The sequence below is a fragment of the Myotis myotis genome, unplaced genomic scaffold (assembly GCF_014108235.1).
Source record: "Myotis myotis isolate mMyoMyo1 unplaced genomic scaffold, mMyoMyo1.p scaffold_m19_p_6, whole genome shotgun sequence".
NCBI classification, from domain to species: domain Eukaryota; kingdom Metazoa; phylum Chordata; class Mammalia; order Chiroptera; family Vespertilionidae; genus Myotis; species Myotis myotis.
In genome coordinates, this window is record NW_023416368.1 from 80,071,042 (window position 1) to 80,094,100 (window position 23,059).

Sequence of the window (23,059 nt, forward strand, 5' to 3'; positions counted from 1 at the left end):
TATTAAAACAAAAACAAACCCAGCTGCAAAGCCCCCTCTTCCAGGAAGCCTTCCCTGATCTCCCAATTTCCTTTCTGCTTCACCCCTTTCCCTAAGCCTAGGGCTTCCCTCTGCACAGTCTTGGCTAGATGAGGCTGGGAAGAGGTGTCTACACCCAGATCTGCCCTTTCAACCTTGGGGTGAGGTGGGGTTCTGAATGAGCTGAGCCTTAGGGAGGGTTTTTGTGCAGTTTTTTTAAGCAGAAAGGAATGTGGGTGGAGCCACCACCGGCTCCTCCCATGCAGGTGACCTCCTCCCTCCCTCACCCCGGGTGTAAGGAAACTGGGTCCCTGAGGGTGAGGCCAGCCCAGGTGAAGAGGAGGAAGCCCGACCTTTACTCTCAGGAGTCTGAGGAATTTCCTCCCACCGCCCTCTCCTCCTGGGGGCCCGGCCCAGTGCTGGGTGTGAAAACAGAGCCAGGCCGGGTCTGTGCTGATGCCTCCCTGGGCCTCCGTTTCCACCTGTGACCCGGGGTAAACCTCCTGGAGATGGGGCGACTCGAGGAAGACCCGCGCCCTGTGCTCCGGAGGTCTCTAGCTTCGGATCTATAGGCCGACTAACGACTGAACCTCAACATGTGCTTGTTTCACGGGTAGAAAAGCCCCATCAAGCAGCAGCTCTGTTCCGAACGCGGCCAGGGATCCCTGCCGGGTCTTCCTGGCGGCCGTGCCCGGCTGGCCTCCGGCCTCGGCCGGCAGCTGGCGCTTAGCGGGATGGAAAACCCGCTCCGGAGCGCCGCCCAGGGCCTGGACCGGCGGTGTGCGGTGTGCGGCGGGGTGTGTGTGTGTGTGTGGGGGGGGGGGTGAAGGCGGTCGCCTGGGCATCCCGAGGGCGTGCCGCGGCGGGGGCGGGGCCCCGGGGAGGCCGAGGAGGAAGGCCGGCAGGTGCCGCCCGAGCGGCCGGGCGGCGGGAGAAGGGCGATCGCTGGGCACCCACTCCGCCGCGAACCCCCTCCCCCTCCCTCACCCCAGGGTGGGGACCGATTGACGGCTCCCAGGCTCGCCGGGGCAGGGGCGCTGGAGAGCCCCGAGTGGACCATGGCGGTGAGATTCCAGGCGAGTAGCCCGCCGAGGGCGGGACGGGGAGGGCATGGAGCCGAGGTGGGGCTGATCACCAGGACCCCTGGCCACCCTCTGCCTGTGGAACAGGTGGGGAAACGGAGGCCCAGAGGCCGGCAGTGGCCAGCCCGAGGCTGCACAGCGAGACGCGGGGCGCCCCTGGACCCTAAAAGCTGCCTCCGTGACCCGGCAGACCTGGGTTCAAATCCCAGCCTTTCTGTGAAACGGGGGCCCTGAGCCAGCGCCTCTCCGTACCTCATCCTTTAAAGAAGGATGGAGGGCGGATTCCAAGAGGGAAGTGTGTCTTAGCTCCTGGACTGTACTAGGTGCCCAGCAAGCGTTTACCGCGGCTCCCAGGGTGTTGGAGGAAGTGAATGGTGGGACTGTGGGCAGTGACCTCATGTGGGCTGGGTGGCTTGGTGGATGCGGGGAGGCTGCGGGGAAGGGAACCACCACATATTGTGTTCCTACTGTATACAGAGCCCTTAACTTGCGTGAACCCACAGAGATAAGGGTCAGGGCTCGAGAGCCCCCTTTACACTCAAGTCACTTGACTGGACTGGAGGCAGGGGGTCCCTGTGTCTCTATGTGGGGGGACTTCACCTTCCAGGATGGAGCTTGAATGGACTCAGGTGCACAGTACTGGGTTTTAGTACACAGGCCAGGAGGGGTAAACTGAGCTTGGAGGGGTAAACTGAGGCCTCAGGAGGCACGTGGCTCACGGAGGCCACACACTGCTCTGGGCTTTAGGGCGCGACAGTTCTGGTCCCCTACACCTTCCAGGCGGCAGGAAAGGCTCCCAGAATCCCCTCACCAACTGAGTATTTGGCACCCCCACCCCCCATTGTTCCTGGAGGTGGGGGCTGAGACGGAGAGAGACACCTGCATCCTGGGAGCCACTTGCCTGGGGCTGTTCGCCGCGGTAGGACCTGTCTCTCTGGTTGTCTCTCCTCTCTGGTGTTTGCAGTGTTTGTGTCCAGTGCTGCATTTGGGCTGAGGGGGTGGGGTGGGGGAGGGGATGGGAAACCGGTCCAGGCCCACTCCCCTTGGTGTGGGGGTGGGAGTGGGGGAGCAGGGGCCTGAGGGGCCTAGGTACACTGGACCTATCTGGTTGGGTTTCTGGCTGAATCTGGCCATTTTTCCACCTTTCACCCATTCCTCAAACTCCACGGTGCCTATCCAGTGGGGACAATGCGGGGATCCCAGGGCGCCCAGTCCTGCCCACCAGGAGCCCTCAGACAGACAGGTGGACTGGGACGTCCCAAGTTTCAATCATCAGGGATGTGTGTGTGTGTGTGTGTGTGTGTGTGTGTGTGTGTGTGTTGGGGGGGGGGGTGTTGGGGCATTGAGGACTCATTTCCTGGAGGAAGTGACGGTAGCACCGGGATAAATAGGAGTTTGCACCATAGCAAGTTTGGCTCAGTGGATAGAGCATCAGCCTGCAGACTGAAGGGTCCCAGGTTCGATTCCAGTCAAGGGCACATGCCCGGGTTGTGGCTTGATCTCCAGTGTGGGGTTGTGCAGGAGGCAGCCAATCCATGATTCTCTCTCATCATTGATGTTTCTATCTCTCTCTCCCTCTTCCTTCCTCTCTGAAATCAATAAAAATATATTATTTTTTTTTAAAAAATGGGAGTTTGCTAGGAGTGCAGCATGGGAAGGAGGGCCCAGGAGGTGCTGAGTCACCGAGTACCCAGAGAGACAGCCCAAGAGGAAAGAGCAGGCATTCCCAAACTGATGACCAAACAGGGTAGTTTAAGATGGTTTTGGATGCTGTGAATAAAACGTAACAAATAAAACAGAGAGGAGTGATAGGGTGCCAGGAAAGACGGGCTAACCAAGGGGGGCTCCCTGAGGAGGTGGCATTGGATCTGAGACCCAAGTGGCAGGAGCCAGCCTTGTGCCAATCCTGAGAGGGTGTCCCAGGCATAGACCTGCCTGGATGAGGCTAGAGGGGGTGTCCGCACCCAGAGCTGCCCTTTCAACCTTGGGGTGAGATGGGATTCTAACCAAGTGAGCTCCCCCGCCAGGGCAAAGGTTTGGAGGTGAACCAGCTGAGGCATGACCCCCTGGAGGCCTCCAGTATCCATGCAGGTGAACCTACACAGGCAGAGACAAACCTGGGCCACCTGCACCTGCACCTGCACCTGCCCCTGCCCCAGGGACTCTGGTTCCCTACGGGCTGTTTTTTGTTTTTTTTTAAAGCATATTTTTTATTGATTTCAGAGAGGAAGAGAGAGATAGAAACATCAATGATGAGAGAGAATCATTGATCGGCCGCCTCCTGCATGCCCCACACTGGGGATCGAGCCGGAAACCCCGGGCATGTGCCCTGACAGGGAATCGAACCATGACCTCCTGGTTCATAGGTCCATGCTCAATCACTGAGCCCGCTGGCTGGGCCCTGGGGGCTGTTTTGTTCAAATAAAGCTAAGAAATCAAAATTATGGGGGGCATTTAATGACACAAAGTATAAAATCATAGCAAGTAAAAAGATTCTGTTTTGAAAAATAAGTTCAGAAGAAAAATATTAACCAGGTGGGTAAGAGCAAGGGTGTGGCCCTGGTGGGGTAGCTCAGTTGGGAGAGCATCGTCCTGACATGCCAAGGTCGCAGTTTGATCCCTGGTCAAGGCACCTACAAGAGTCAACCAATGGCCTGGGCCGGATGGCTCAGTTGACCCAGGAACCAAGAGGTTATTGGTTTGCTTCCTGGTTAGGGCACATGCCCAGGTTGCAGGCTCGATCCCTAGTCTGGGGTGTGCAGGAGGCAGCCAATCAATGATTCTCTCTCATCATTGATGTTTCTATATCTCTCTTCCTCTCCCTTCCTCTCTGAAATTAATAAAAATATATTTAAAAAAGAATTACCAATGAATGCATAAATAAGTGGAACAACAAATCGATGTTTCTCTAAAATCAATTTTTAAAAAAAGATAGCACACGGGGCAGGCTACCAAGGTTCACGGATGGAAAGTCACTGAACACCTCTGCACCTCCCTCTCCTCCCCGTAAGAGGCAGAGCAGCAGTACCTCTTCCTACGTCATTCAGGATGAATGAATGGGTACACGGACAGCGCTCGCCGGCAGCCAGCAATGAATAGTGTTGCTTATTAAAATGATGCAAAGAAAGGCCATGATTATGACTTCTCACAATAACTGCCATCTCCCCAGGCTCTAGGCTCCCTCTGTCTCCACGCTCTGTGCCCACACCTCAGCCCTGAGTGATGGTGGCAGGAGTGGGGGTGCCCGTTTTGAAGATAAGGAAGCTGAGGCTGGGAGAGGCAGCACCACAGCTCGGAAAAGGCAGGCAAGGGGTTTGAGCCTTGGTTGTGAGCACTGACCTGCTCCTGGTAACTGCAGGGCCAAGCGTGAGGCCCCGTCCTCCTCTTTGCTGCTCTCTCCCGTCCTGCCTCCTCTTTCCCACTCTTGAGAGCCAGGAAGGCTGCTTTCCTGGGAACCTAGAAGGAAAGTCGCTGGAGTGCAGCTGGGGAGGGGTCTTAGGCTTGCACTGTGCCAAACTGGGGAGGGGGAGTCATTTTTCAAGATCCCCAGGGAGAAGGGCAGCCTGGCAGAAGGTAGGGGATGGGTGGGGGCTGGCTTCTGCCTGGGCTCCATGTCCTCCCATTCTCCCAGGGTCTCCTGGCCTGGGAACTTGCACTCTAGAGCTGTGTTCTCAGCTGCATCATGAAAGTCACAGAAACCGCATCCCCCAGCCCCACCTCCATCAGCTCCGTTGTCTTGGCAAGTGACTTTGCCTCTCTGTGACTCCGTTTCCCCATCGGTGATATAGATGATAGAATTTCCTCTTCCATAAATGGATTAAACAGGAAAGTACATGTAAAGTGCCTGGCACAGCCTGACTGGCGTGGCTCAGCGCTTGAGTGTTGACTTATGAACCAGGAGGTCACGGTTCAATTCCGGTCAAGGGCACATGCCGGGGTTGCAGGCTCCATCCCCACTGGGGAGCGTGCAGGTGGCAGCCAATCAATGGTTCTCTCTCATCATTGATGTTTCTATCTCTCTCTCCCTCTCCCTTCCTCTCTGAAATCAATAAAAACATATTAAAGTAAATAAATACATAAAGTACCTGGCACGAAGGAAGCACGTCCTTCATTCAGTAAATAGTTATGGAATCTCTGCTGTGAGCCAGGCACTCAGGACTCCACTGTGAACAAGATAAAAATCTCTGCCCTCCGGAGCCAGTATTCTAGAGGAGGAGACAGACAGTGAGCAGATAAAAACCTAGGGCTGGTCAAGGGGTCACAAGTTCTATGAAACAGAACAATGTATCGGGGAAAGGCACAGACGGTCTGCTGTGGGGCAGGAGGGGGTTATAGTTCTAAACAGGATGGTTGGGAGGCCACACCAAGGAGGTGACATTTGAGCTGAGACCTGAAGGAGGTGAGGGAGTCAGGTGGAGAGCTGTAGGAGAGAGTTCCAGGTGGAGGGAGTAGCATGTGCAAAGGTCCTGGGGGCAGGAACCTGCCTGGCGTGTTGGAGGAACAGCGAGGCCTGCGTAGCTGGAGCAGAGTGCGCTTTCCCTGCCTGGCAGGCTTTATTCGGTTCCCCCAGGGATGGAGCAAGACCTTCCAGAGGGAATGGTACCAAAAACTCACCTTTTTCTTTGCTCCCAATACAATTTGGTTCACTTAACACGAAGTTTCTCATTTTTGGCACTACCCGCGTTAGTGTCTGGACCAGCCGTGGGCAAATTACGGCCCGTTTGAAATGAATAAAACTAAAAAAAAAAAAAAAAAAGACCGTACCCTTTTATGTAATGATGTTTACTTTGAATTTATATTAGTTCACACAAACACTCCATCCATGCTTTTGTTCCGGCCCTCCGGTCCAGTTTAAGAACCCATTGTGGCCCTCGAGTCAAAAAGTTTGCCCACCCCTGGTCTGGACCATTCTCTACGGTGAGGTTAAGGATTATGAGGGTGTTGAACAGCATCCTTGGCCTTCATATACTCAATGCCAGGAGCATCCCCAGTTTTGACAACCACTAATATCTCCAGACATCGCTGAATACTTTCTAGTTGAGAACCATGGACCTAAATCCATTTTGCAGATTGAAAAACTGAGGTTTCAAGAGAGGTAGCTACTTGTTCACAGGCTGAAACCATGGGAATGTCAGATCGGGGCTCCCCACTGAGGGCTGGGGGACCTCCAAATACTCCAACGGGTGTGCTGTGACCTCATGCCCACCATCCCTGTTCCCTTTATGCCAGGTGTTGGACATGGAGGAGCTGACCATCTGGGAACAGCACACGGCTACCATCTGCAAGGTGAGGCCTCCCTCTCCCTGAGGGGGTGCTGTGGGCATGGCAGTGTGGTCTCCGTGGGAGAACCTTTGTCCTGGAGGGAAGCAAAAGCTCATTCTGCCTCTGCCTCCCCCTCAGGACCCCCGCCGGGGCTTTGGCATTGCAATCTCTGGCGGCCATGACCGGCCTGGTGGATCCGTGTTTGTGTCCGACGTGGTGCCCGGAGGGCCAGCTGAGGGCAGGCTGCAGTGAGTACCAGGGCTGCCCGGGTGTGGGCACATGGAGAGGAGGGGCCTGTGTGGGCCAGAGCGAGGAGGCTGGACAGTGCCTGGTGCCTGCCCGCTCTGCCGACACAGGGTGTGAGCTGTGGGGCTGGCAGCAGACAGCCGGTGAGTGGCCCTCGCTCTCCCCGAGGCACTTCCTGGGCCTCCCATGCTGTTCCTGGGTCAGGGTGGCCCCAGGCTGCTCCAGGACCAAACGGTCCCTTGGAAACCTCTTTTAATTTTTCAATTACAGTTGACATTCAATATTTTACTAGTTTCAGGTTTACAGCATGATGGTTATACACTTATATAACTTACAAAGGGAACCCCCCCCCCCAGTAATTCTAGTACACACCAGACACCATGCATAGTTATTACAATATTTTTCTAAATGTAAGTTGTTGTTTTTTTAAAATATTTTTATTGATTTTTAGAGAGAGAGGAAGGTAGAGGGAGAGAGAGAGAAAAACATCCATGTGTGAGAAACGTTGATCAGCTGCCTCCTGCGCGCCCCCTACTGGGATGAAGCCGGCAACCCAGGCCTATGCCCAGAACGGCTGGCAACCTTTCGGCACCGGACAACACCCAACCAACTGGCCACAGCGGTCTGGGCCACAGTTATCACAATATTATTGGCTGTAAGCCCTGTGCTGTGCTTTACCTCCTCGTGACCTGGAGACCTCTCTTTGGCCGAGGGAAGGGGAACCGGTGTGCGGAGCCCTGAGGGGCAGGAGGCTCCTGGGAGGAATTGGGAAAATGGTTCTGGGGTCCGAGTGGCTGATGGGTGAAATGGCTCAGCCCAGAATCTGCGACCCACTTCACAGAAAGAAAGAATATGAAACACAGGCTGGGAGTGAGAAAGGCAGGAAGAGGGAGCTGGGAAAAACAGTAAGGAGGTGATGGAGGTGCCAGTTGCAATCCCAGCTTCCCTTCTATGATGGTATTGTATGCTTGTAGGAGTTCTATGAGCCCCTATTGTACAGATGAGGAAACTGAGGCCCAGAAGGATAAATGTCTCTGTGAGCCTGGGGACACAGTGAATGAGAGCAGGGGGTGCCTTCCCCGAAGGTGGGCACTGGGGAGGCCCCAGGGGCCCTCGGGACAGGCCTGTGGGGAGGGGCTCCTAGGGGAGGCCTCCTCCCTGAGACCCGACTGTTCCCTCAGGACGGGGGACCAGATCGTCATGGTGAACGGGGTGTCCATGGAGAATGTCAACTCCACCTTTGCCATTCACATACTCAAGACCTGCACCAAGCTGGCCAACATTGTGAGTGGGGGCTGGGTGGGAGCAGTAGCCCCTGGCTCAGGGGCACCTCTGCCCCCCGCTGAGCCCCACTGGTTCTGGGACACAGGGGCGGTATGCGTGTGAGCAAATAGGGTCTTGTTCCCATTTCACAGCTTGGATGTTGAGGCCCAGAGTGGCTGGGGTCCCCCAGGGCCAGCTGGTGGGTGGGACAGATCATGAGCTGGCTGCCCCTCCACCTCCTCTGACAGACCGTGAAGCGTCCCCGGAAGATCCAGCTGCCCGGCACCAAGGCCAGCCCCTGTGGCCCAGGACACCAGGACTCAGACGAAGACGGGCCCTGGCGGCTGGAGGACGCTAACCATGGCCGGGGCTACGACGGTGACACGTCCAGTGGCTCTGGCCGCTCCTTGGGAGAGCGCTCCCACCGGCCCAGGGCAGGCCGCCGGAGCCGGGCCGGCAACCATGGGAGCAGGAGCCCGGGTGGGGGCTCCGAGGTCAGAGGGCTGGCCCTGATGTCCGGCTTCAAGAGGCTGCCGCGGCAGGACGTGCAGATGAGGCCACTGAAGTCGGTGCTGGTGCGGAGGAGGGAGAGTGAAGGTGAGCCGGCAGCGGGAGTGCTCATGGCAGTGGGGCTTGGGGTCCCCTTACTGTGTGTGGTCAGCAAGGTAACGGCCCCAAAGACATCTCCTTCCTGGTCCCAGGGCCTGTGGACATGTCAGCTCGCGTGGTAAAGGGACTTGGCAGATGGTTAAGCTCAGGCCTCTGAGACGGGGATGGCCCTGGATTCTCCAGGGAGCCTGGGGTCATCACAAAGGTCCTCGTAAGAGGGAGGCAGGGGGTGAGCGTCAGAGGTGGAAGAGGCGGCGCTGCTGGCTGTGAAGACGGAGGAAGGGCCACGGGGGCAGAAATGCGGTGCCTCTAGGAGCTGGAAAAGGCTGGAGACGACTCTCTGGAGCTTCGTGCAGTGACATCAGAGTCCCTGCAGTGACACCGTGTGTCCTGTTAGGTCGTCAGTATCAGAACCGCCCCAGAATGACTGGGAGGAGCCAAGCCTGACCCTTCCTGTGGGACAGCAGCCCTGAGAGCGGGAAGGGCAAGGGCAGGCAAGAAGGCTGAGCTCTGAGCGGACCCGGCAGCCCTGACCCCAAGCCCTGCCTCAGGTTCCCTCCTCTCCCCACAGAGTTTGGGGTCAAACTGGGAAGTCAGATCTTCATCAAGCACATCACGGATTCGGGCCTGGCTGCCCAGAACCGGGGGCTGCAGGAAGGAGACCTTGTCCTACAGGTGAGCCAGGCGGCGGCAGCTTCTTCTTCTTCTTCTTCTTTTAAAAAATATATTTTTATTGATTTCATAGAGGAAGGGAGAGGGAGAGAGAGAGAAACATCAGTGATGAGAGAGAATCATTGATCAGCTGCCTCCTGCACGCCCCACACTGGGGATCGAGCCCGCAACCCGGTCATGTGCCCTTGACCGGGATTGAACCCAGGACCCTTCAGTCTGCAGGCTGATGCTCTATCCACTGAGCCCAACCAGCTGGGGCTGAGCCCAGGCTTCTTGCTGGAGGCTTGGGATAGGGAGACCAAGGCCAGAGGTCATCAGTGGCAATGAGTCACAGGTCAAGTTCAGCAGAGCTGACCCGGAACCATTTGACTTCTGTATTGTTGCCAGTTTCCCAAAAGTTGGAGATGGCTTTCCCCTCTTCTCCCCTCCACCCTATCTGCTACTAATCCACTGACAAATGTTAGTTTCTAGTACCCCCTTTGGGTTGGCTGTTTCTAGTATCAGAATCACTGGTCAGCTGGCTGCAGCTCTAATTTCCAGACCTGCCTTAGGTGGTTGGTGCTAATGGGAGCCCAGGCTTCGAGGAGCAGCTCTGCCTTAAGACGCTGCTCTGAACATCTATTTGATGCCTAGTGTTTGACTTCCAAGCCAATTCCAGTTGATTGCTTCTAGAATCTCCTCAGAGTAATCTCCTTCTAGCGACGACCCTGAGGCATTGTCTGTTTCTAGTGGTTTGGGGCCAACACTAGAAACAGCTCTCTGGGGGACTAGAACTCACAATCCCCAGGGTCACGGGAAGCAGACACTCCCGAGGGGGAAAGTTAGAAAAGGACTCTCGGTGTGAGTGGAAACGATGTCAGTCCTCACTGGACACTGAGTTTCTAACCTGCCCCTAGATGTTTGTTTCCAGCACCTCCTCGAATACCTTACAGCATCTTTTGGTACCTTCGCCCTCTCTTCTAATTAGACTCATTTCTAATACGTGTTCATAGTGTCTCATAAGAAAGTCCCCCTTCTAGGGAGAGGAGAGAGCCCACCTGTTTCTAACTTCCTCTAGCTCACTAGACAGTTGTCTGTTTCTAGAGTTCTTGTGGAAGTTAGTTCTTGGTATAGACGCCCCTCGCAGCAGGAATCCAGTTGTATCATTTTCTCTTGAGATGTCTGTTTTCAGTAACCCCGCTGACAGCGCATCTCTAATCTTCCCACCAAGATGTCTGTTTCCAGTATTCCCCTATCTCTCATTAACTCACATTCTCTCTTCCTTCCCGGTCCCTTTTAGATCAACGGGGTGTCCAGCGAGAATCTGTCGCTGAGTGACACACGGCAACTGATCGAGAAATCGGAAGGGAAGCTGACTCTGCTGGTGCTCAGGGACCGAGAGCAGTTTTTGGTGAACATCCCGCCAGCTGTCAGTGACAGTGACAGCTCCCTCCTGGAGGGTGAGGGGCCAGGAGGCAGGCCCTGGGAGAGGGACTGAATGAAGGGCAGAGCCAAAGAGTCAAGGACCCTGCCCCGAGACCTTAGAGAGGGACAAGAACTTGCTGAAGAACACACAGCAAGTCAGGACTGGAGTTACCTGGCTGAGCCTGACTCTGGTCTAGGTCCCTTTGCTTAGAGGGGCCTTGATGTTCCCCTCTATGAAATGGGTCCACTCTGGAAGGCGTGACTGTGGCTGATGGGATGCCCTCTCTCCCACAGACATCTCAGACCTCTGCTCAGAACTGTCTCAGGCGCCACCATCCCATGTCCCACCACCCCCCCAGCACAGGCAGCGGAGTCCTGACACCGACCGGACCAACTCCCCCATGTACGTACCCCCATTGGCCAGAATGGTTGAACAGGAGGGGAACGTGGGCATATCTTTTCCAACTGGGGGTAGCCTTGAGGGTGTAGTCCTATAGCCTGCCTGGAGGAGGCCTCCCTGTCCACGTATAGCCTTTCTTGCCCACAGTAATGGCTTTTGGTTCTTGGGTACTAGGAGAACCAGATATGGATCGACTTATGCAGAAGTAACCAGATTTCATAATGCATCCTAGAAGACTTCAAAAGGCATAAGCCCTTTGACCCAACAAGGCCCTTTTAGGGATTTCTCTTGGGGGCAAAATAGCCATGGATATACTAGTATTCTGGGACTGGAGGATGCTGGTTTATTATGATGATGTTTATAAAAGGAACAATTGGAATTAATTTGTATTAGTCTCCTGTGGCTGCTGTACAAAGTGCCCCGAAAAGGGTAGCTTAGGACAATAGAAATTCATTGTCTCAGTTTTGGAGGCTGAGAGTCCCAGATCAGGATGTGAGCAGGCTGTGCTCCCTCTAAGGTTCCAGGGGAGACGCTGTTCCAGGCCTCTCTCCAGCTCCTGATGGCCTCTGGCTTCCCTTGGCTCCCACGCAGCCATCTCCTCCCTGAGTGTCTTCATGTTGTCTTTCCTCCATGTGTGTCTGGATCTGTGTCCACATTTTCCTGTTTCATAAGGACACCAGTCATACAGGGCTAGGGGCCCACCCTGCTCCACTATGACCCCTTCTTTCCTGATGATGTCTACGACAATCTCATTTCCAAATACCATCATGTTCTGGGATGTTGAGGGTTAGGACTTCAACACATGGATTTTGAGGGGACACAATTCCATGGCTAAAATACATACATGCTCAATACTTGGCGTTTATTTAGATATTAGACACCTCACTGACGCTTTCAGCACCCTGAGAAGTGGGGGGTTGTATCTGTTATCTATGGCTGTATAAATTAACCCCAAATCTAGCCGCTTGAAACAGTAGTAAGTATTTATTATCTCCCATCATTTCCGAGAGTCAGGAATTGGGGGCGGCTGAGCTGAGTGTTTCTACTTTGTAATCTCATGAGGTCACAGTCGAGATGTGTCTAGGGCTCCAGGCTTTCTGGGTGGATGGTCCACTTCCAGGCTCACTCCCAGGGCTGTTGGCAGGAGGACTCAGAGCCTCACCAGGCGGGCCTGTCCTTATGGCCCCCCAAAGCGAATGACCTAAGAGAGCGTAGGCGAACCTAATGTCAGATGTGTCACACCTTCACTCCCGCTGTATTCTGCTGGTCACACAGGCCAACCGTGGTTCAATGCAGAAGGGAGACAACAGCAGGCCGCAACTACCAGGAGGTGAGGGTCTCTGGGACCATCTCAGAGGCCAGAGGAGACCCCCCAAGCCCCCAACGCTTACTCCATTGTTGCCTCCTTAGGGTGCTAATTAACAACAACAAAAGGAGACGATGCCTGTGTGTACTTAGCCCATAGCAAATGCTCATGGTGTATCTTTTCAAAAAATAAATTGTTTTATTGATTTCAGAGAGGAAGGGAGAGAGAGAGAGAGAGAGAGAGAGAGAGAGAGAGAGAGAGAGAGAAACATCAATGATGAAAGAGAATCATTGATCGGCTGCCTCCTGCACACCCGCTACTAGGGATCGAGCCCGCAACCCAGGCATGTGCCCTTGACCAGAATCGAACCTGGGACTCTTCAGTTCACAGGCCAACACTCTATCCACTGAGCCACATCGGCTAGGGCTCACTGTGTGTCTTTTCCACTCTTTACTATGATCATAATACATCCTTGCTTGGGAGTACTAGACAGCCATGAAAAAGGATGTCTGGGAGATTATATTTAAAAGGCCCAGCAAAATACACTTGGCGTCGTGTGTGGTGAATGAACGACATGGTAGCATGACTCAGGGTTTGGGGCGACTTTTGTGTGCTCTGACTGGGCATTCCGCCTGCACACAGACACATGGGTCCGAGGAGCTTGGCAGGTTTCTCTGATGCAGACGCCTTACTCTACGAATCTGTCCAGGACGTGTGGGGTGGGGAGTCTGGTATTTTCCAAGGGCAGCACTGGGTTTTCGCAGGATGGATGCCGTAAATACTAGTACATGGCCTGATCTCGATGTTCTTTCAAAGGTATATCCTTCCCCACACATGCTTCCCTGAAAGCATCTGAGAGGTGTGGCAGTGGCTTGTCCCTGCTGACAGCGGCTGGTTTTGCAGGGGACTTCCTTTTCCTCCTGTGGTTTAACAGGAGACCAGAGACTGGAGACTGACACTCAGACAATTACTTCTCACAGTTCTGGAGCCTGGGAGTCCGTGGTCAGGTGCAGCAGGGTCAGATTCTAGGTGGGCCTCTTCCTGGCTTGCAGACGGCTGCCTTTTTGCTGTGTCCTCACCTGGGGGAGAGGGTGCTCCCTGGTGTCTCTTATAAGGACACTAATGCCATCTGGGGCCCCACCCTCATCACCTCAGCTAAACGTCGTCACTCCCAATGTCCTGCCCCCTCACACAATCCCAGTAGAGGTTAGGGCTTCTGCATGTGAATTTGCAGGGGACACACACATTTAGTCCACAGCAACCTCTGGAACTTCCCGCTAATATTAAAGCAATAACATGACTAGTTGTCCCAGGCTCCCTTCACCTTGACCAGCCCTCCCTGGAGGCTTCAGGCCACTCAGCCATCCCCAGGGCTCAGGGAAGGAAACCGAGGCTCAGAGAGGGCGAGCCGTCGGTTTGCTATCACACGGCCACAGAAGGGCAGAACCAAGATTTGAATCTGAGTTCGGATAAACGACAGTTCTAAAAGTCACCCTCTGACATTCACGCCAACCTGTTCCCCACCAGGGAGAGCCCCCAGCTTCGGCGGAACAGCTCTGTGGATTCCAGAACCACCTTGGAACCAGGTACACGGAGGGTGGGTGGGTGGTGACGCTGAGCACCCCTCCTCTGACTGTGTTAATCCCAAGTGGTGATGCTGAGCCAGGTGGAGTGGGAGAGCTGGCATGGGCCTGCAAAGTCAGAGACAGTTCCCTGGGAAGGACGGAGGGCTGGGTGACGGCCCACCACGGGGTAGGGGCCCCTGTGGCAGAGGTCTGGTGGCTGGACCGGCCAGTGTGCTTGGGAAACAGGCCAGCTGCTCCCTTTCAGACACGCCCAGGCAAAGCAGCTATGACATCTACAGGGTGCCCAGCCGCCAGAGCATGGAGGACCGCGGGTACGTGCACGAGGAAAAGCCCACCAATGGGAAACTCCCACATCCGGGTCCCGTCCCAGGCTCAGTGTGTTGGTGGGGCCATCACGGGTCCCTGCGCAGCTACTTGGGAGACTGAGGCCCAGAGGGAGCGGGGATCTCCCAGGGATGCCCAGGGGATCGCCTCTCTGCCCACTCTGGACGGACCTGCCTCTGCCACCCCTGCAGGTACAGCCCCGACTCCCGGGTGGTCCGCTTCTACAAGGGCACCAGCATCGGGATGAAGCTGGCTGGAGGCAACGACGTGGGCATCTTCGTGTCGGGGGTGCAGGAGGGCAGCCCGGCTGAGGAGCAGGGCATCCAGGAAGGAGATCAGATTCTGCAGGTGGCTGGTGGTGGGCATGTTGGCATATTGGGCGATGCTCTGAGTCTGTTACAGCCTGTGTCCTCCCCCGGGTCTGAGAGCAGGTGTGGCCCACCGTCTGGGTCCGCATATTGTTGTCCTTGCCATAACCCTGGTGTCTGTGACCTGGGCACTGTCTGTGTCTATACATCTTTGTCCCGGTCACGAGCCTGTGACTGTGGCTCTTTGGAGTGTCACAGCATTTCCACCGCTGTCACCATCGCCGTGATGACCCAGCACGCCTCGGTTATGTGTGTGCCGCTTACCATTCCCGTGCCCTGGGTTCCAGTCAAGTCTTCCGTGTGTCTGATGCCCGTGCTGCCCCCGGCGATGCCTCCCTGCCCCCGTCAGCTGTCCCCCATCACTGGGCCCTTGGAGTTGGGGGTGAGCTGTGCCCAGAGCTTCACCCCCTCCCCCTCCCCCCTCCCCGGGCAGGTGAATGACGTGCCCTTCCGGAACCTGACTCGGGAGGAGGCTGTGCAGGTCCTGCTGGGGCTGCCACTGGGCGAGGAGGTGGAGCTGGTGACGCAGCGGAAGCAGGACAGTGAGTGGGGCCGGAGCCGCGCGTGGCCCAGCGGGAGGCCCAGTCCCCGGGAAGGGAAAGGTCCGGGCAGCAAGCCCGCCGGCTCAGAGCCTCTCCCTGTCCGCAGTCTTCCGGAAGATGGTGCAGTCCCGCGTGGGCGACTCCTTCTACATCCGCACACACTTCGAGCTGGAGCCCAGCCCACCCTACGGCCTGGGCTTTACCCGCGGCGACGTCTTCCACGTGCTGGACACGCTGTATCCGGGCCCGGGGCAGGGCCACACGCGCGGGGGCCAGTGGCTCGCGGTGCGCATGGGTCGTGACCTCCGGGAGCAGGAGCGCGGCATCATTCCCAACCAGAAGAGGTGGGGACCACTGCCGCCCTCCGCCAGGCCGCCCCCAGCCTCCATCTCCCCACTCTCACTTCTTAGCGATGTTGGTGGTCCAACCTGAGGCGATGCGCAGACGGCTCAGGGCGTGCAGTCGCGCTTGGACAGGTCCCCGAGGGCTGCTGCAAAGCATCAGTGCAAATGCAGTGGCTTCAATCCACACAGATGCTGGAGGTCGGAAATGCAAAACGAACGCTTTAGCCCTGGCCGGTTTGGCTCAGTGGATAGAGAGTCGGCCTGCAGACCAAAGGGTCCCGGGTTCGATTCCGGTCAAGGGCATGTACCTCGTTTGCAGGTTCCTCCCCTGCCCAGGCCCTGGTCAAGGCAACCAATCGATGTGTTCCCCTCACATTGATGTCTTTCCCTCTCTTTTCCACTCTCCCTAAAAATCAATGGAAGTGGAAAAATATCCTCGGGTGAGGATTAACAAAACACACACAAAAACCCCCAAAATGAACGCTTTAGGGCTGCAGTCCAGGTGCGGGCTGGTCCTGGAGGCTGCGGAGGAACATCGTTTCCGGCCTCTTCCAGCTCCTAGAGGCGCCACACCCCAGGCTCTCGGCTCTTCCTCCAGCGTCACAGCCAGCAGCACAGCCTCTTCCATCTCTGACTCTCACCCTGCTGCCTCTTCTTTACTTTTTTTGTTAATCTTCACCTGAGGATATTTTTTTTAAAGAGAGTGGAAAGGAGGGGGATAGACAGAGAGAGAGAAACATCGATGTGAGAGAGACACATTGAGCGGTTGCCTCCTGCATGTGCCCCGGCTGGGACCAGGGATTGAGCCTGCAACCGAGGTACTCGCCCTTGCCTGGAATCGAACCCACGACTCTTCAGTCTGTGGCCAACGCTCTAACCACCGAGCACAGCCAGCTAGAGCATAATTCTCCTGCCTCTTCTTATGAGGACCCTGTGATGACGTTGGGCCCCCGGGGAATCCAGGGTCACCCCCATCTCAGGGGCCTTCACTTCATCCCCTCTGCAGAGTCCCTTTACCATGTGAGGTGGCATGTGCAGGCCCTGCACTGGGACGGGGTCGTCTCTGGGGCTGTGACGGCGCTGATCCCAGTGCTCCTTCCTCTCCCTTCTCCCCAGGGCAGAGCAGCTGGCCAGTTTGGAGGCCGCCCAGCGGGCCGTGGCGCCTGGGCCTGGGGCCTCGGCGGGCTCTGGCGGACGGGCTGAGTTCTGGCGACTACGGGGTTTTCGTCGGGGAGCCAAGAAGACCAGCCATCGGAGCCGCGAGGACCTGTCGGATCTGACCAGGCAGGGTCACTACCCACCATATGAACGTGTGGTGCTTCGAGAAGGTGGGACCCAGGCTGAGGGGCCTGCAGACATTCTAGTGTAGCCGTCAGAGGCCACAATGCTTACCTCTCTCCTTCCACCAAAAACAGCCACTTTAGGTGATTTTAGGGCACAGAGGGGACCGGAAAGGGCTTCCTTCCTTAAAAATTAATTCCTATATCCAATAGAAATATGCCAGCCACATATAAAAAGAAATGGCTGAAAATAATTTTCATACACTATATCATTTTTTGTTAATCTTCACCCGAGGATATTTTTTCCATTGATTCTTTTAGAGAGAATGGAAGGGAGGGAGGGAAGGCGAGAGAGAGAGAAACATGGATGTGAGAGAGATACATCGATTGGTTGCCTCCCAAATGCACCCTGACTGGGGCCAGGGATCAAACCTGCAACCCAGGTGCATGCCCTTGACTGGGAACCCGTGACCCTTTTGTGCTCAGGCCGACCCCCTAAACACGGAGCAACACCAGCCAGGGCAATAATGTTTTTAAACATGCTCTAGCCAAAATATATTTCAAGAGATAATCCATACAAAATCATCAATGAGCTATTTCACAACATTTTTTCTGTTACTGAATCTTTGAGACCTGGTGTGTGTTTTTACAGCACATCTTGGTTTAGATGAGCCCCCTTTCAAATGTTACACAGCCTGCTAAGAATGGCAGTTACAATTTTAAACGGTTGAAAAGACATTAAAATTTTTTTGTGATGCATGAAAAGAACTAAAAGCTGCAACTAACTGGAACATAAAGGCTCATAGCAACGTTATTCTCAATAGCCAAGAGGTGAAAACACCCAAGTGTCCATGGACAGATGAGTGGATAAACACAGCGTGGTTCACCTGCACAATGGAATATTATTCAGCCTTAAAAATGGAAGAAAATCCTCCTGGGTTTGGGCGCGCACGCGTGTACACACACACACACACACACACACACGCACACACACACACATACGAAGGACATTCTGACAGCTGCTACAACAGAGATGAACCTTGAGGACATTATGGTCAGTGAAAGAAGCCAGGCCCAGGACAAATACTATGTGATTCCACTCATAGGAGGTACCCCGACATTGTGAACGGACTAATACAATGTATAGGTTAATACAGTAAATTTCATGTTATGTATATTTTACCACAATTTAAAAAAAATACACCAGCGCACAAACAGCACAAAAAAAGAGCCTTTCCCTACCCGAGAAAGGGGAGGGGAACAGCCTTGTCCAGACCCAGGAAGGGGAGAGATTACGCTCTGGCCCAGTCTCAGGGAGGAAGGGATTAGAACCAGGTGCAGAGACTTTAGAAAAAAATACTGCGGGAGGCTGGGAAGAGCTCGCTCTTCACCCAGGAGGAGAAAGGACTCAGCTGCTCTCCTGCAGCTGCACCAACATCCAGACAAAAAGACTTAAAAATCAAAGGCCATGTACTTCATTTCTACCCCCAGCCAATGAAAGGTTAGAAATCTGAATGTACTGAGCTTTTAAGAGAGTGAGATGGGCCTGGAAGGAGAGGAGAAAAAGAGAAGGCGCAAGGAGAGGGCTGGCCACTCACGTTCCTCCCGCCAAGATTTCTCCTGCACCTGTTTCCTTTGGTGAAAATGCCTGTCAGTCAGTCCGGGGTTCAGCAACATTCTCCCTGCAAAGGGCCAGACAGTAACTATTTTAGAGTTTGTGGGCCAGAGAGTTCCTTTCAAAACTACTCTGCTTTTCGGGAAGGCAGCCAGAGACAGTACGTAAATAAATCGACATGACTGTGCCAGTAAAACTTCAAAAACACGCAGTGGGCTGAATGTGGCCCTCAGGTTGTCCTTTTGCTGACCACTGAGTTAGCTAGATTCCACTGCTATAGCAGAGACCCCAAGTGACAGGTGCATTAAAGACAGCTTCTATTTCCAGTGACAGTCCCAGTGTAAGCTGTTGAGTGTGGTCGGGCTGCTTCAGTCTCAGGGATCCAGGCTCCTTTGTCTTGTTTTTGTTGTTGTTTGTTTGTTTGTTTGTTTTTTGCCTGTGTGGTCGAAGATGGTACACCCATACCCACATTCTAGCCAGCAGGAAGGGGAAAGAGGATGGGGAGGGCTCACCCCTTTCCTTGAAGGATACAACCCAAAATTGCACACATTAGTTACTCTTGCACCCCATTGGCCAGAACTTAGTCACATGGCCATTTCTAGCTGCAAGGGAGGCTGGTAGATGTAGTCTTAGCTGACCAACCGTAGGCCTAGCTAGATATGATACGATAGGGGAGGTAGAAAGTGGTCGTGCAAGAACCTAGCAGTCTTTGCCACAAAAGGGATCCTGACTCTTGTCATTGTTTCTTGGCCCCTCAGCCAATTTCAAGCGCCCAGTGGTGATCCTGGGACCCGTGGCAGATATTGCGATGCAGAAGTTGACTGCTGAGATGCCTGACCAGTTTGAAATTGCAGGTGAGAAACCAGGTTCCTTGGCAACCCTGTTGGTGAACCATTTCATAACCTTTCCCCAGCCCCTGGGGTTGAGGCAGCTTGAGAGGGGCTGCTACTGATGCTGTTTGGATGCTACGAGTAAAACAGGAGCCCCCATCAGACATCCTCAATCAATCCTGGCACTGTGGCTGGACAGAGCTTCAGAGTTCTTAACACAGACAGAGTTCTTCTTTCACCAGACAGCCAATGCCAATGGAGCCAATGTGCCCGCTGTTCTTTCCTTTGTTCCGGAGATTTATTCACTGAGCTATGGGCACAGCATCGAACAAGGAGACCAAAAATTAACAACTTACAGAAATAAGCTAGAATTGGGGTCAACAAATTACATCTTCCAGGCCAAATCTGGCCCACTAGCTATTTTTATACAGCCTGCTAAGAATGGTATTTACATATTTCACATGGCTGAAAAGAAGCTAACTTTTCTGTGACACATGGAAAGAACTGAAAGCTGAGATTTGAACATGAAGGCTCACAGCAGCGTTACTCGCGATGGCCAAGAGGCGGGAACACCCAAGCGTCCGTGGACGGGTGAATGGATAAAGACAATGCGGCCCATCCAGACAATGGGATATTATTCGGCCTTAGAGGGAAGGAAATTCTGGCCCACACTACAACGCAGATGAACCTCGAGGACATTACGTTCAGTGACATAAGCCAGACACAGGACAGATACTGTGTGATTCCACTCGCAGGGCCCTGGAGGAGTCAGCTCCATAGAGACAGGAAGTGGATGGTGGGAGCCACGGGCTGGGGGAATCAGCGTTTATGGGGACAGAGTTTCAGTTTGGGAAGATGAGAAAGTTCTGAAGACGGATGGAGGCGATGGCTGCACAGTAGTGCTTAATGCCACCGAGCCGTACACTTAAAAGGAGCTTCTTTTGAGTCGCCGCAGCCCAAACAAAGGCCTAGAGTCGGGACCAAGCCTGGGAGAGCAATTGTCTGGAGCACAGACTCTGCATCAGGCTCCCGTCCCTGGCAACCACTGGCTCCGTGACTCTGAGCTGGTGACCTTATCTCCCGAGACCGTCTCCCCACCTGCTAGCTGGGCCAGTAACAGCCACCTCCTCAGGAGGAGGAGAGGGCCGAGGTCAGGAGGGGACACAGATCGGCAGTGTCGGGCACGAGATGCTGCTGCTGCTGCTGTTAGGATTCTTCTCGAGGGCAATGGGAGCCACGGTGTATTCTTGAGCAGGGAAGGGACAGATAGACATGAATTTGCGGGGCTAGGGAACTACCCTATTGAAGCTGCCGTTGCCTCTCCACTCCACAGAGAGCGTGTTGAGGACGGACAGGCCGTCTAAGATCATCAAGCTGGACACCGTGCGGGTGATCGCGGAGAAGGTAAGCAGGGTCCCATTTCATGGATGGGGAACCGGAGGCCCAGGATCCAATCTGTTCTCTCCCCAATCCCTGCAAGTGTGGTCTCCCATGGAGCGCCTCCAGAGGTTTTGTGATGTGAGGGCTTGAGGGGGACAGAGCCTGCCCAGAGTCACACACAGCCCTGGGAAGGTAGGCTCCAACTGGGGCTCTGGGCCTGAGACGCTGTGGCCTGGGTTACCACCAGCCCCACCTCCGACATGCTGGCCTGTGGATGTGCGAGGTGGGGTCCACTCTGACCTGGCCCTTAACCTCCCTGGGATTCCTCACCTGTCTCTTTGGCCTGTTTCTGGGTGTGTTTCTCTCCGCTCTCCTCCGCTCCCACTGCCCCCACCATGGGCCCTGCGCAGGACAAGCACGCGCTCCTAGACGTGACACCCTCGGCCGTGGAGCGCCTCAACTACGTGCAGTACTACCCCATCGTGGTCTTCTGCGCCCCCGAGAGCCGCTCGGCCCTCAAGGCTCTGCGCCAGTGGTTGGCGCCGGCCTCCCGCCGCAGCACCCGCCGCCTCTACGCTCAAGCCCAGAAGCTGTGGAAGCACAGCGACCACCTCTTTACTGGTAGGAAGGGAGCGCGAGCCCGGGGAGGCCGGGGGTCTGGCCTGAGTCTCGCCGCACTGACGCCCCCTCCCCGCAGCCACCATCCCCCTGCAAGGCACAAGCGACGGCTGGTACCAGGAGCTCAAGGCCATTATCCGGGAGCAGCAGATGCGGCCCATCTGGACAGCCGAGGACCAGGTACCCGGCCAGGGTGTGGAGCCTCTGTTTGGGTGTAGGGGTCGGTGAGGGCTCAGGGGCTTAGCCAAGGCCAAGATTTGACCTGAGATCAGGGTCTGCATCTGGTCCCTGAGGTGAGATGGGGTTGGGAGACCCAATGTGGGGACTGGGGGTGGATTCAGGGGCTGGGCCTCAACTTAAATTTGGGGGCTCAGGCAAAGGGTCAATGGTCAGAACTCACCCAGGGGTCAACGGTTAAGCCTCAACTTGCGGGGCAAGGGCCTCACCTGGTTTGAGACTGGAGTTTGAAGATGGTGTCCGGGGTCTGGGTTGGTCTGAGATCCAGGAGGGCCTGGCTGGGGGTTTTGGCTCAGCCAGACCACACCCACCCACAGCTAGACGGCTCCCTGGAGGACAACCTGGACCTCCCTCACCGTGGCCTGAATGACAGCTCCGCGGATCTGAGCTGTGACAGCCGGGTCAACAGTGACTACGAGACAGATGGCGAGGGCTACACGGATGGCGAGGGCTACACGGACGGTGAGGGCGGGCCCCACACGGACGTGGACGAGGGGCCCCCAGCACCAGCCCTGGGCCGGTCCTCGGAGCCTGTGCTCGTGGAAAAACCCGAGAGCCCGCAGGATCATGGGAGATCCTCAGACCGAGGGGCCCAGGTGAGCAGGATGTGGAGGTGGCCCTGGCAAGGGTCTGGGGATGGTGCAGACACACGGGAACCCTATTTTCTGCCATGATGTAAACAAACAGAAACGTCTCTGATCAGATCAATAGCTGGGACCCAGACCTATGCTTATGAACCGCTGGATCACTTAGAGCAAATATTTTAATCTCTGGGCATGAAGTGTCCTTATCTGGGATACAGGGTAGATGCTAAAAGTCTGGACATCACAGGGTGGTTGTTTAAACTCAGCACACTTAGCCCAAGCCCTGCTCACAGCTGGATATTGAACAATAACATGTATTTATTTAGTTCTTATTCTAGTGGGGCTGCCTCAGCACCTGTAGTGCCTGTGAATTTGACATAGATCCCCCTTCCTCCAGACCCTCTCTAGGGAAATGGAAAGATGTACAAATCTATGGGGCTGTGCAGTGCCCAACCTGCTCAACCGACCATGCAGCCTACTTAGGGGCAGGCACCATCCTAAGCACTTCACATGTGCGAACTCATTTAGAAACTGACAGTAGTCCTCCGAAGCATTTACAGATGGGAAACCCAATTCCCCCTTTGCTAACAGGCTAGTGATAGCCAAGGCCTTCCCCTGTCCCAGCCTATTTTTTCATTTAAAACTGGGGATGAGCCTGGCCAGTGTGGCTTGGTGGTTGAGCATCAACCTATGAACCAGGTCACGGTTCGATTCCTGGTCAGGGCACATGCCTGGGTTGCCGGCTTGATACCCATTAGGGAGCATACAGGAGGCAGCCGATTGATGATTCTCTCTCATCATTGATGTCTCTATCAATCGCCCTCTCCCTTCCTTTCTGAAATCAATAAAGAAAATATAAAAAATAACAAATAATAAAATTGGGGATGAGTTGCAGACTTGTGGTGGGGGCAAGAAGAAAGCTTGTGGGTAGCATTGCCTGGGCGAAGGTGGGGAAGTGGGATGGGGACGGTTATCCCAATGTATCCTACTTTTGGGGGGTTAACCTGTTTTCTCCCTTTCCAAGGTGGACAGCTGCCACCCACAGGGTCAGCGGCGACAGGAAAGCATTCGGTAAGAGCCTCTGTACTC

The 23,059-nt window shown here is 55.0% G+C and overlaps 1 protein-coding gene across 3 annotated transcripts in view; it reads left to right on the forward strand.

Moving 5' to 3' along the window:
• The window catches only part of TJP3 (tight junction protein 3), a 30,724-nt gene that overhangs the window by 6,986 nt on the left and 679 nt on the right, over positions 1 to 23,059 (forward strand). For 2 of the 3 annotated variants that reach the window (XM_036313690.1, XM_036313691.1), the window contains exons 2-20: positions 6,330 to 6,386; positions 6,501 to 6,610; positions 7,790 to 7,892; positions 8,120 to 8,468; positions 9,052 to 9,155; positions 10,432 to 10,591; positions 10,851 to 10,959; positions 13,790 to 13,848; positions 14,093 to 14,159; positions 14,364 to 14,520; positions 14,974 to 15,082; positions 15,189 to 15,426; positions 16,543 to 16,754; positions 19,080 to 19,175; positions 20,485 to 20,555; positions 20,942 to 21,152; positions 21,229 to 21,329; positions 21,704 to 21,982; positions 22,995 to 23,041. In XM_036313690.1, coding sequence (XP_036169583.1) covers positions 6,339 to 6,386; positions 6,501 to 6,610; positions 7,790 to 7,892; positions 8,120 to 8,468; positions 9,052 to 9,155; positions 10,432 to 10,591; positions 10,851 to 10,959; positions 13,790 to 13,848; positions 14,093 to 14,159; positions 14,364 to 14,520; positions 14,974 to 15,082; positions 15,189 to 15,426; positions 16,543 to 16,754; positions 19,080 to 19,175; positions 20,485 to 20,555; positions 20,942 to 21,152; positions 21,229 to 21,329; positions 21,704 to 21,982; positions 22,995 to 23,041 — 2,630 coding nt within the window. In that variant the 5' untranslated portion in view covers positions 6,330 to 6,338. Of the gene's footprint in view, positions 1 to 925; positions 1,095 to 6,329; positions 6,387 to 6,500; positions 6,611 to 7,789; positions 7,893 to 8,119; positions 8,469 to 9,051; positions 9,156 to 10,431; positions 10,592 to 10,850; positions 10,960 to 13,789; positions 13,849 to 14,092; positions 14,160 to 14,363; positions 14,521 to 14,973; positions 15,083 to 15,188; positions 15,427 to 16,542; positions 16,755 to 19,079; positions 19,176 to 20,484; positions 20,556 to 20,941; positions 21,153 to 21,228; positions 21,330 to 21,703; positions 21,983 to 22,994; positions 23,042 to 23,059 lie in introns of those variants that run through there. The other variant, XM_036313689.1, reaches the window with a different exon arrangement.